The 13,036-nt window shown below is 41.3% G+C and overlaps 1 protein-coding gene across 2 annotated transcripts; it reads left to right on the top strand.

Annotated features, from left to right (window-relative positions):
• Positions 1–603: 603 nt before the first annotated feature.
• On the top strand, positions 604–7,426 carry slc30a1a (solute carrier family 30 member 1a). Of its 2 annotated transcripts, XM_086061700.1 has the most exons (3): positions 604–1,430; positions 4,067–4,949; positions 6,475–7,426. In XM_086061700.1, the coding sequence occupies exons 1-2, from the start codon at positions 881–883 to the stop codon at positions 4,939–4,941; spliced, it is 1,425 nt and encodes a 474-aa protein (XP_085917826.1). In that variant the 5' UTR covers positions 604–880; the 3' UTR covers positions 4,942–4,949; positions 6,475–7,426. The 2 variants fall into 2 exon arrangements, with proteins under 2 accessions (XP_085917826.1, XP_085917825.1); XM_086061699.1 differs by having other exon boundaries at positions 4,067–7,426.
• The last annotated feature ends 5,610 nt before the right edge of the window (positions 7,427–13,036 follow it).

Genomic DNA, 13,036 nt, shown 5'->3' on the forward strand with positions numbered 1-13,036 from the left:
CCATTAGCGTAATTCTTATTTTTAAGTGACTTTCAATTAATATTGAATAAGTAATTAGGACTACCCTCAAATTAAATGTAATTTCTACACCATAGTCGATGTAATGTAATGTAAAATGACAAACATGATTCGGGAGGTGTGGGGGGAAGACACCCTTAACCAAAGCACACGTCTACAAACCATTATTAGTTTTGGTAATATAGTGAGTCACCATATTATATTACATAATATAAGAAGACGAACACATGCGTGTCAGTCGTCAAGAGCTCACGTTGTTTACGTCAAAGGTGTAACATACGTACATACTTTTGTAAGCTATGTCTATCGGTAAGTGTAGCTAGGCTTGTTGAAGTCATACTAGCGGTCGTTATTTCTATTTTATTTGATAGGAGTAAGTTGTACACGATAATGCGCACGTCAATCATCGCGAGACTACGCTCGTGTGGCGTGCGTAGCAACCACCGTTGCCCGGTTACTATATCCCACCCTTTTACGTTGACAATGGCATCCAACCAATCGGCTTGAACCTTTTGTCCTCTCGTCCAATAGGAACCCGCATAGGGCGTGTCCTTTCCCCAGTCATTCTGTGTTCCGTGTGGAAAGTTTACCGGCTCGGGTGCAAAGTTTCAGCCCGTCTGCAAACTGGAGCTAGGGAGAACGTCGGATCATGGTGGTTGAAGAGTCACTATTTGTCGGATGAATTGTTATCCCATTCGAAGTGCCGCTGCCATTAAGGGGCAACTGTAGAGTGTGTGTAGTGCGGGGGGCTCGTATTGTCTCTCGGGCAGCCAGTTAGCTCGAGTTGTTAGCTCGGAGTTCATTCTTGCTAGCTAGCTTTGACAAGCTAGTTTTCCCCCCTTTCTATAATATCGAGAGCAAAATGGCTTGTGCGCCTAATCGACTGCGGCTGCTATGCATGCTCTTGCTGACGTTCGCCTTTTTCATCGTGGAGGTGGTGGTGAGCCGGATCACCGCATCCCTCTCGATGCTCTCGGACTCCTTTCACATGCTTTCGGACGTCATCGCTCTGATCGTGGCTCTGGTGGCGGTGCGCTTCGCCGAGAAGACCCAATCGACCGACAAGAACACGTTCGGCTGGATCCGGGCCGAGGTGATGGGGGCGCTGGTCAACGCGGTGTTCCTCACGGCGCTGTGCTGCACCATCGTGCTGGAGGCTATCGAGCGCTTCACCGAGGCCCGAGAGATCGAGCGGCCGCAGGTGCTCGCCGGCGTGGGCTTCGCGGGGCTGGTGGTCAACCTGCTCGGGTTGTGCTTGTTCCACGGGCACGCCGGCGGGGGACACGGACACTCGCACGGGGGAAAGAAGGGCAAAGGCGCCAAGTCTCACCGGGCCGGCAACGGGACTCCTGGGGAAACCAACATTTTGGTGGGGAACCACAGCACCTCCACGGACGCCTCTCAAACCATCGGTAAGCGAATCGGCGGAGGGTTTGAAGATTTTTGTGCTCAATATAAATAAATAAAACTTTTTTTTTTTTAAGAAAGAGACCTGACCAAACTCTCACAGGCTCGGTTGGTCGCCTGCAGTTCCACTAGCGGCCTGTAGGCGTTGGCAAATGGACAGATGGGCCAGGTCACTTTGAGACTGTCAAAAATTAAAACAAAACATATTAATATATATATATATATATTTCTGTGTATGGCGATCTTAAGTTAAAATAAAAAATATTTAATTAAATATTTGTCATTTTTACATTTAATCTTGAAGCTAATTTTACTTGAATTAACTACTCTATTTAATAAAATACTGTTGGCTATATAGAAATATTTTACTATTATTGATTAATTAATTAATTAATGGTGTCATGTCATGCGGGGTAAAATGTGTATAATTCTATATGTATATTTAGTATAATAATAATTCAAATAAATAACCAATTTACCGCCCCAAACATTCCATCCATTAAAATCAATTAATCAATTATTTAATGTGATAAATGCATTGAAAAAAATAAAATGAATTCATTTTAATTAATCATTCTTCGAGATTTTTCTATATTTTCAGAAGTCCGGCTTGAAGAACAGAGCAGGGCTATCTCTGGCCATATTTTGCCCCTGATATATACTCTCACTTTTAAAGAAAAAAATATATATTTAGTTGTTTTTTTAGCTAAACTAAAGGCTCGAGGAAAAGCTAGAGGTTTTCTCTGAAATTGGTGAAGTAAAATTAATGTATAAATGGTTAATCGAGTTCTTGTAAATGGGGAAAATATTAGTAAAATGTATAAATATGATATATTTATTGGCCCACAAGCCGCAGGTTCCCCACCCTTGCCTTTGATTGAGCATTATGTTCAAGTTGACTGGCCCCCCACCCGCCCTCCCCCTGCCCCTAACGCTATCTTCATAGTCAGCAGTCCACATTGCATAACAGTCCAATCTATTTCCTATTATCCTATTCAGAAACAAGCGGCCTCATGATAGTTGTATGTCTTTTAGTTTCGAGGCGTGTATCGTTCTTATTCGTTTGGGCCCTGAAGGGTTAAATCCATTCCCGAGGCCCAGGTTTCTCCCCCACACGCACTGTTTGGCCTTGACATTTTCAATAAATGGAAACTGCTTGCACCCCTCCTCCACGTCCCTGGTAGCAGTTACTGGACCGTACATCAGCGTAATGGCGGCGTCAACGGCCAGAACCTCACACCATTAGCTGCTGATGAACGAGCCGCCATTGTGTGAGAGATTGAGGCAAACGGTTTCTTACCCACCTTAATCAATGATTGGATTTTGATCATGAAGAAACGAGTAGTGTATTTAAATTCTGCTCTAAACGGCCAGGGCTTTTATTTAGCTCAAGACAACAACAAAAAAAGTTATTCCTCTGTGGTGCCCAAAAATATAGCATGAAAGCTGAAAAACACAAAATACAGTACATCGATTTAACCCAACAAAGATGTTTCAAAAAGTTCTTAGCCCAGAATTTTTGTGCCGACAGCATTTTACTATTCATGACCATAAAAAATGTCAACTACCCAATAAAAATGGACCGTCTGCCCATTTTGGGTCCTGACCCGGAGTTTGATTAAATGAGGGTGTCCCCAGAGAGTCTAACCCACACAAACAAACTCTTGTCGGTGAGTTTTGGGGCACATGTGGACACTCCGAACCAACTCACACCCTCCCAAATGAAGACTGAACGGAGTTTCTTTTTTTGCCAGAATGTAAACCACACAAAAGTCTTCGCATAACCTGCACTATGTGACCGCAAAATGCCCCGGGTTTCTTTCTGCCATCTTGTCAAACCTGATTTGATTCAGACTCCAATTAAAAAATGGATGCAGATAGATTGTAGATCTAAAAAAAGAAGTATAAAATAACTTCTACATTTTTATTTTTTAAATAAAATATTTTTTAAATTAATTAACGATTTAGTTTAAATATGAACAATTAAATATTAAAAAAATGTCAGTCTACAGTTTTATGTTAGAAAAAGAGACACAAAAGGTAGATGAAGAAGTTTTTAAATATTACCAAAAAATGTCCACACACGAAAAAGACTAAAAGCAGAAATTTACCATAAAATTCCATGAAAGTTTAATTAAAAAAAAAAAAGCTGGGAAAAAAAGTTCAAAAAGTAACCATAAAATGTCATTGAAATGTCCAAAGAAGTCAGAAAATAGATTTTTTTTTAAAGGCAGAAAAGAAAACATAAAAAATGCAACTATAAAATGTCCAAAAAAAAAGATGAAATCCTGAAAATGACCATAAAATGTTCACAAATTTGCCCCAAAACAATACATTCAGAAAATTGATAGCAAAAAGGCAGGGGAAAAAACAAAAGAGGAAAGGTAGAAGAAAATGAATCTCAGAAAATGCAAAACTGCACATTTTTCTGTTATGGCGCACCTCTAATTAGAACTTGGGCCCTCAGTAGATTAGACGCACTGTTTTGTTCATCATAATGTTCAAATATTTTGCGGCCCTAAACAGATTTTTTTTTGTGACTTATTTGGCCTAAAACGGCTCTTTTGACAGTAAAGGTTGCTGACCCCTGCCCTAATATATCTCTATATGAGCTAACTTGGAACTCTGCTTTCATCCGCAGACTTGAGCCCGAAAGAGAGCGCCGAGGTGCAGATCAACGGCGGCGCTCAGTACGAAGAGATGGAGAACGAGCACGGCTCGTCGTCGCAGCTCAACATGCGCGGCGTCTTCCTGCACGTGCTGGGCGACGCCCTGGGCTCGGTCATCGTGGTGATCAACGCGCTCATCTTCATCTTCGTGTGGCAGCCCTGCAACAAAGACGAGATGTGCGTCAACCCGTGCGTCGACAGCCACGCCAGCGACCACTACCACGGCAACCACACGCTACTAGATCTCATGGAGGGCCCCACCAGTCCCGCCGCCAACGTGGCGGGCCCCTGCTGGGTGCTGTACTTGGACCCCACGCTTTGCCTCATCATGGTGTGCATCCTGCTGTACACCACGTACCCGCTCCTGAAGGAGTCGGCCCTCATCTTGCTGCAGACGGTCCCCAAGCAGATCAACATCCACCGGCTGAACGAGCGCCTGCTGAGCCTGGACGGCGTCCTGGCCATCCACGAGCTGCACGTGTGGCAACTGGCGGGCAGCCGCATCATCGCCACGGCGCACATCAAGTGCCACGACCCCACGTCCTACATGGAGGTGGCCAAACGCATCAAGGACTTCTTCCACAACGAAGGCATCCACGCCACCACCATCCAGCCCGAGTTCGTCACCTTCAGTTCCGAGTCCCAGGACTCCCTGTGCGAGCTCTCCTGCCGGACTCAGTGCGCCCCCAAGCTGTGCTGCGGCACCAGCGACAAGCAGAACCCCGCCGGCGAGAAGAAGGCGGGCGGCGACCTCAGAGTCACCAGCGGCGAAAGCCAGGAGCCGGCCGCCGAGCCTCTGGTGCAGCCGCAGGTGATCGTCACGTCGGAGGTGGAGTCGTCTCTGTGAGAGAACTGGTAAGGCGGATTCGGCGCCGTCGGGTAATATCGGAAAAATGGCGCCTGTGTTTTTCAACCTCAAGTCTTTTGTCACAAGCCTCCGCAAACCATGTATCGTTGTCCAAAAAGTGACTGATTAGTTTGTTTGTTTGTTAAATCGAATTTTTCGTACTTTCATTTTTCGCTCGGATCAAAAATTGACAAACAGGCCATAAGATTGAGTTTGATTTTAATATTTATTGTCCCATACATTTAGTAACAAGCATCCTTAACTCATTCACTGCCATGAATTCATAATTTTTTTTAAAAAGATTATTAAAAATTAGGGGCAAGTGGTGATAAAAATTTGTCATTGTAATTAATCGCATGACTTCACTAGTTAACTCGCGATTAATCACAAGTTTAATATCTGTTATAAATGTACAATAAAACAAAATCTAGGTTTTCATACTCTTGTTAACAAAAGTGGTTAAAAAAAAAGTTAAACTCATAGAAATAAGTTTAAATGAATTATTGACGTTTATAGCCGTCAATGGCAGTGAATGAGTTAAAACGGTTTGGCACGACCAAGACCACGATCCATCAAATGTTCCATAGTTTACATGGAGAGTTATGTATTGTGTAAAGCAGTTTTACATTATTGTTGAACAAAAATTTATATAAAAAAAAAAAAAACTCATGCACTCTGGTTGGGATCATTGGTTTAGAGCACGGGTTTTAAATTAATTTTCATCATGGACCACATTGTAAATCTAGTTTCTTTTAGAGACAATTTAATTGTATATATTTTTAACAATGAAATCAATCATACCCAAATAAGCATACTATTGTTTAATTTATGCTGAGAAGAGAAAAAGTATGCTTGTAATATTTGTACGAAATTCACAAACTGGTTCAAATTGTTGCAAAAGCACATCTTCAGTTTTGGACAAAATGCACATTGATTAAAATAACGCTTCCAACGTGTTTGTCCGTCTGGTCGCAGTCTGGACTGATTGTAGCGGGTTTTTAGTTGGGCCCGATCGATTACCGTAACCGGTTGATAGTAGCGCTTTTAAAATTGTTGCCACCCAAAAATATATATATATCTTAACCTTTTTTTTTGGGGGGGGGGGGGGAATTTGAAAAGCGAATTTTTTAAAGATTTTTGCAAATGTTTCTCTGCCTTGCAAAGTTAAATACTGATAGACAAAGTATTGTAAATTCAGTATTTATAAAGTGTTAATGGACCAAAAAAATATTACATTAAATATATGTATATTGTTTCATCAAAAATCCATATTAGTTATACCTTGTTTCATTTTATTTTATTTTATTTTTACTAATGATTGCTACCAAATGTCCTGGTCACCAATCAAATATTAAAATCAAACTGCACTGCGAGCTGTTTTTCAAATTCTAAGCCAAAAGTGTAAATATGAAAAATCTATTTCTTCTGTCACATTTACAAAAACAACAAAATGAGTTACTTTTTCGCATGCCAAGTGAAAAAAACGAAACAAATGATACACACAGATTTTTCTCTTCATTGGTGGCATGTCAGGGTGGGCTGTCTTCGGACCCTTGTGCCATGATGTTGCTGTGCCAAAGCTTCTCTTCAGGACCTCAAAATGTCCTCCACAGCACACGTCACGCTCCCTTCAGCCTGTGGACTATTTCGTGTGCATTCTCTGAATCCCCCGACCCCTAAAAATGGAGTATTGTATTGCTTAATTAAGTATTTAAGTTATTAGAAATAATCTATTTCACTCTGTAGATGCTGCTTCTCTTTTCTCTTTGGCCCACCATCTATGCTGGTAGTTAGATTTTTGGCCGTTTTGGATACAAAGCTGGATATAAAAATTTAAAAAAAAATAAACTCTCTTAGCCTGCCTTGCGCTCACTGAGTGTAGTCGACGTAAACTGCAACTACGCGGCCGCATTCATTGAAGATTTAATGCATCCGGTCGCTAAGAAACGAGCCCCGCAATGTCGCCAGTGGGCTCCTGATGACGGCCGGTCGTTATTTGGCGGCGTTCCGCCGGTGCTCCGGGTCAAGAGCTCCAAGGTGCCAGAACTTCTCAAGCATACAAACCACTGTTCGAGGGACTCGTCATGCAGTTTGTCTGTCCGCTGCTTTTGGACGGCCGAGCAACCAAGAAGTCCTTATAGTGGTGGCCTTGAAATTGTCTTAAAAAAAAAAAAATCACTCTACTCTTTGTCAAGGTGCAATTGAGAATTCCACTCCTGATTCAATGTGTATGCAATGTAAACAAAATGTGCTGGGAAATGTATTTTGATGTGTTCCTTCATTTTTATAACGTGCAGTCACTTCGACACTGTGTCTCTCGGCACATTTATGTGGCTATATGTGAAAAATAAAAGTTTTTTTTTTTTTATTATTTTAGATATGAAATGTCAGCTGATGTTTTTTGATATGTTATCTACAGTTGCTGTCCACTGTGTCATCATGAGACATAAATATATGGCTGTTTGGTACAGTTGATGAACTCAAACGTGTCTCTTGCTCTTTTGTATACTCAACAGGAATTGCATAAGAATTGATAGAGAATTATCTGAACTTGGATCGGTGCTATTTAAAGGCAATTCAATTTAAATCAAGGCTCATACCCCAAATTTCTGTCCTCGGCAACTTGAGCCACATCAGCTAAACTTTGATGTGCAAAGACAGTTAGTCTTGTTTTTAAGCGGATCCCACGCTGGCACAACTCAAATCAGAATTAGTTCTCAAACATTTTTACCTGGTTAATTAAAACAATAAAAAATAAATCTTCAGGCATCTGGTTTTTTTTTTCCTCTCCTCAGGAAAACAAAAACATGTTTGCCAAGATCAATCCCATCACGTATTACAAAAACAATTGGAGTAAGCAAGCAGAAGCTGAGATGCTAACTCCACACAGGGATGCCTGAGCCAAGATTCAAATCCAGAAAAAGCAAAGCAAAAACGACGATGTATTATTTTAAACATTTGTGAGTCACTGATGTTTAATGAAAACTAAAAGAATAAAGACTAAAACAATATGTTCTATGCGCCCACGGAGGAGGCGATACTTCCGGGTTTTCACGCATCAACTATGTTTCAGTTTCCGGTTTGCGACGTGTGGGCCGCGTCCCAGTACTTGCGCTTCCGCCTTTGTGCCCCTCGGTTGCGCGTTCCCGTCGACGGGTGCGAGGCTGCGAGTGTGTAGTGTCTGTCTCAGTGTCCGAAGCATTTCAGATAGCCGAGACGCCCTCCCGCCTATGAGCGGGAGCGCGCGGTTGGGGGCGCGCAGGGGTTGGGGGGGGCGCGTGTTGGAACGCGGCCTGCAGTGGCCGGAAACGACGCTGATGTGTAAAGCCCGGAAGTCCGTGGCATCTACCCCATTAATATAATTATGTCATCACAGTTGTTTAGGGCTCAGATTCAAAAAAAAAAAAAAATCAGTTTGCAGAAAGTGTCAAAATGGCCACTCCCTTAGGTATATGAAAACAACAGGTGACTTTTGCTGCTTAATTCATATTCCACAAACATTAATCAGAATGTTGTGTTTAGACTAGATGGGTCGCATAGAACATATTGTAAATAATTTTTTTGACTTGACTTCCCTTTTAAAACAAATTGGAAAAAAAAATACAAGCTATCTTAAACTAAAGCTAACTAAAACTGTCGTAACTATAATTATATAGAATATCGTTTTGGTCTTTGTCACTTAATTTCATACATGAGCTTTTGGGGTTTGTTTTAAACATTTATTTCTGTATTACACCGAAAAAAGAATGACAAACAATCATTTGGAAATTGCAGTACTTTACTACGAAGGAAGTGGCCAAGCGCATCAAGACCAGGACTTACGTGGGGGCCGCACATATTGTTCATGCCAAAAACTGCCATGATTACAACTGTAGGTCAGCATCTGCTACAGCTGCCGACCATACGACGGGCGGCCACATTGAGGCAGCGCGGGGGTGTTGGGGGATCGAGGGGTCATTACAAAGGCAACATGCACACACACACAGGGCTTTACCCAACATTCCTGCCTGCTGCTGTGATGCACTTGTTTCATGTTTTTCCGCGCATACAACGCGCTCTCTGTTCACAACAGGTGTTCTTTGCACCTTGCCTTCCGGCTAGTGTGTACGTGTGCAACATGAAAAGGCCAGTCAGCATGCCGTCCGTCCGTGTTTGCGTTGAACCGATTTGACTTCACAGTCAAGCATCAGCAAAAAAAAAAAGAAAGATGAGTTATTGTTTGGTGTTGCTGAAAGCCGAGTGAACAGCCTCGCCCCGCTTTTTTCTTTTTTTTTTAAAGTTCATAGTAAACCCCCACACACATTTACATGTAGTAAAACACACTTATTAAAACTCACTTTTCATTCATTAGCGCCGTTGTACTTTTCCATTAGCACAGTACTAGCTGTTGAAGTTTACTTTTGATATAAAAGAACACATTTAAACACCAAAATGTTCAGCCAAATCGTGACGCGTAATTTTCGTCCAACCAGTCTGCTAGCTTAATGCTACAGTATATGCTTCAAGCTTTTTATTTGCCGCTACCAGTTGAAGTTCAGTTTTTTTTATGTTCACAGAAAACTTCAACTGTTGAAGTTTTCTGTAAACATAAAAAAAGAGAGCATTTAAACACCAAAATGTTCAACCAAATCATGTAATTTCGTCGAACGAAAGCCTGCTAGCTAAATGCTAACATGTATTGTATAGCAGTAATCGGGCTAATGGAAATTAGCATCAACGTTATAGCAAAAAACCTTAAAACTTGTGATTTTTGTCAGTTTGACAATTTAATAGAAGTGTGACAGGAAATCTGAACAGATTATCAAATTAGGCACAGAAAATACTGTAATTTACTGTATTTATTTTTTATACGGGTTGATTTGACCCGTACTGTAACAAGGGTTGAATTAAACCCCTCTTAACTAGCTGACTACGATTTGATTTGATTTGATTTTTTTTTTAATCAAATGGGTCAGTTGGACCCGCAATGTATCACAAAGGGATTCAAGCAAACCTTTCTTAAAGCAGCCAAATAAAACCTTGGCTAACAAAATGTGTTTATTGCCTTTTTTTGGGGGGGGGGGGGGGGGGGGGGTTCAAACGTGACAACTTGACCCGCATTGCCAAGGAATGAAATCCTGGCAGACACAATGTGACACAATTGATTCGGAATGTCCCTGCGGCTTAGAACCATGAACCTGGAGACTCTGCTGGTTGCCTGGCAACTCCGCAAAGCTTCAAATGAATAATTAACTCATTTACTCAAGATAATGATGTGTGTCATTTCTACGCTAACCTTGATATAAAAAAAAGTCAGATGGGACTTGTGTGGCTGTTGTTCCCCTTTTGGCTGAGCCCATTCCTCGTTTGTCCTGTTTGAAAGCACACACTCAATGTTTGACGTTCTTTCTAAGGACTGTATTGTTGAGGTGCCCTTGGGCAAGGCACTTGTTTCCATATATGGTAGCTGGAGGGCGTTTATGTTCTCATCTGCGGGTTATGAGAGCATCCATTTGCACAGTTTCTTTGTCTAGCAGATGATGATGCACTCGATGACTTAAGTGACACTTATCAGAATAGTTTCTGTTTGTCTGTTTGTTTGTTTTTTTGCTGAAGATATCGCATAAGGGTGCTGATATGAATGCTTAGAAATGAATAAATAAATGAAAAAGCATTTAGAGTGAAGAAATTTGGACTCGGAGATTGTGGATTAAAAGTGCCGGGGGAAGACAACCTTGGCCTCTCCCACACTCTGTAAGAGTTTTTTTTTTTAATCTGACCACATGGCAACTCGAGTTTTAAGTCAAGGGGGGAGCCTAAGCCGGCTGGAATGTTAACTCCACTGACCACCACGTCATGACGATGATAAGAATGGGGATAACCTATGCTCTTTTTTTTTCTCTCTATCTCTCTTTCTTCGTCATCGGAGTTCGTCACCCCCAAAATTATTCAATGCCAGCCCCACGAGTCTAAACAATGTATTCTAATTAGTGTCACATCTGTGGAATATGAATTAAGAAGCAAAATGCACCCGTGTTTATCCATCTCAGGGGGGCAGCCATTTTATGACTTGTCGACTGGAAATGACATCACAGTTGCTCAGGTAACGACCAATCGCGGCGCAACTGTTTTCTAAAGCTGAGCCACGATTGGTCGTTAACCTGAGAAACTGTAATGTCATTTTTAATCGACAGCAAGTGACAAAATGGCCGCCTCCTGAGACGGACCAAAAAAATAAATAAAGTGGATTTTGCTGCTTAATTCATATTCCGCAAATGCAATATGTACTCATGGGTGGATGAATAATTATTGTGTTGCTGTGTAAAAGTCAAATGACAAGCTTTGTCTTTGGAACTTTGACCCCCCCCCCCCCCCCCGCACAGACAATGATTTTTTTTTAAAAGCCTATGAATAAGATAAGATAAGCTTACATTATATGTGAAGTTGACGTGTCACAGTGTTCATACATAAATACAAACACTTTGTATACACGTATTATGTATGAATAAATAACATGTCAACAGTTGTGAATGAAAAAAGTGTTGGCTAATTTATCCCTTCTTCCGCCCATGCTTTTGATCACAGAGCTGAATAGGTCCAATCAGCAATAATTAATTGCCTGCTAATCAAAAAATCTTTTTTTTTTTTTTTTTTTTAAAGACGGCAACAAAGGATGATGGATGATAAACGCGTTTCCTTTCCCACCCTTGTGAATATATCTGCATACAGTAAAGATTAAAAAAAAAAGAAAAAAAAAAGCAGATGTTATCAGTCAGGTGAGCGGTATCAGAACAAAAGACTGCCGAAAGTTAAACATCAACACATCAGCCATGATGACATTTACATTTAAAAGTGCCACACGTCTGCACCCTCTCGATGGGGACTGAATGGGATTGTCAGAGTTTTAGGGATGAAACAAAAAAAAAAAAAAAAAAAACTTTGGAGGCAACACTGCTGCCATAAACAGTGTTCCCTCCAAGGTTTATTTTTGTTTTTTTTGTTTTTTTTACAGTACGGCGTTATCGCAGGACATTGGCCTCACTTGTCGTGCTGCAACACTGAAGTCAATTCCCATTGATGCTACAGTTGACACCATATAGCAATGAACTGATACACAACAATAAGCTAACAGCGTAGCAGGGTCGGTATTCGCAAAATTCGCCTATTTCTGGTTTTTATATCAAGAGTTTTCCCATTCAACTCCTTGTTAGAAAACAGAAAGTTGTGTAAAAAGGAATTGAAACACAGACCTTCTTGCTCATTTAAATGTTTAGAGAAATCAAATCAAGTCCCTAAGCTAACTAGCTAGCTTTTTTGTGTGCTGTGTGTATTTAAGCTATTGCTAAGCTAAGTGTTTTTTCTCGTTTCTAACTGAAAGTGAGTTCATGGACGAAATGTACGCCGTGGTGTTATTGAGCTTTGTGACTATTGAGCTGTGAGTGTCGGAATGGCAGAGGCCTCAGTGCATAGTGCTTATAAGGCTTTTCTATTCAAAAGGGGAAACTGGACAAAGGCCAATGAAAAGTGGATGTCAGCACATCTGTGACCCCCCCCCCCCTCCTCCTCCTCCTCTGCAGTCATGTGATTAGTCCAGAACTTCCTTCCGTATCAACCTCGTCGCGTTCAAAAGAAACGTTATGAAACTTAGTGGCAGCGAGGGTTACGCAAAGATGTGTTCGAGGTGGCGGGTCAGATTCAACGAGACAAAAAAGGGTGACGTTTGTGCCTGGTTGACACATTTGATTCTTCTTTCACTTCTCCCTTTTTTGCTCCCTTAATGGCCATAAAGGCCATAGTTTGGATACTGCTAGTTTCACGTAAAAGGCAGAGTACAATGGTGGAATGATTGATTGAATATGTGCTCTGTCAGTGGGCTGGCAACCAGTCCAGGTGGTACCCACTGATTTGGATTGATGCCAATTTCTTGCAACCCTGAACACAAGAAGTGGTTTTGAGAATGAATGGAAGGATGGATATAAAATATTAATAGTGTCCTAAAAACACAAACACTAACTATCTTGTCATAAATTTTCTGCGGCCTCCTTGTATTTTGCCGTCACTGCTGTGCCAGAATCAAGAATGTATGATTTGGAGGATTCCCATATGTTCAGTTGGT

Source organism: Leptonotus elevatus, chromosome 18, assembly GCF_054856555.1.
Source record: "Leptonotus elevatus isolate MCC_2025b chromosome 18, RoL_Lele_1.0, whole genome shotgun sequence".
NCBI lineage: Eukaryota > Metazoa > Chordata > Actinopteri > Syngnathiformes > Syngnathidae > Leptonotus > Leptonotus elevatus.

Coding starts and splice junctions, on each gene's coding strand:
- slc30a1a (XM_086061699.1), top strand. CDS start 881: ATGGCTTGTGCGCCTAATCGACTGCGGCTGCTATGCATGCTCTTGCTG. Junction 1,431..4,066: donor GGACGCCTCTCAAACCATCG/GTAAGCGAATCG, acceptor TTTCATCCGCAG/ACTTGAGCCCGAAAGAGAGC.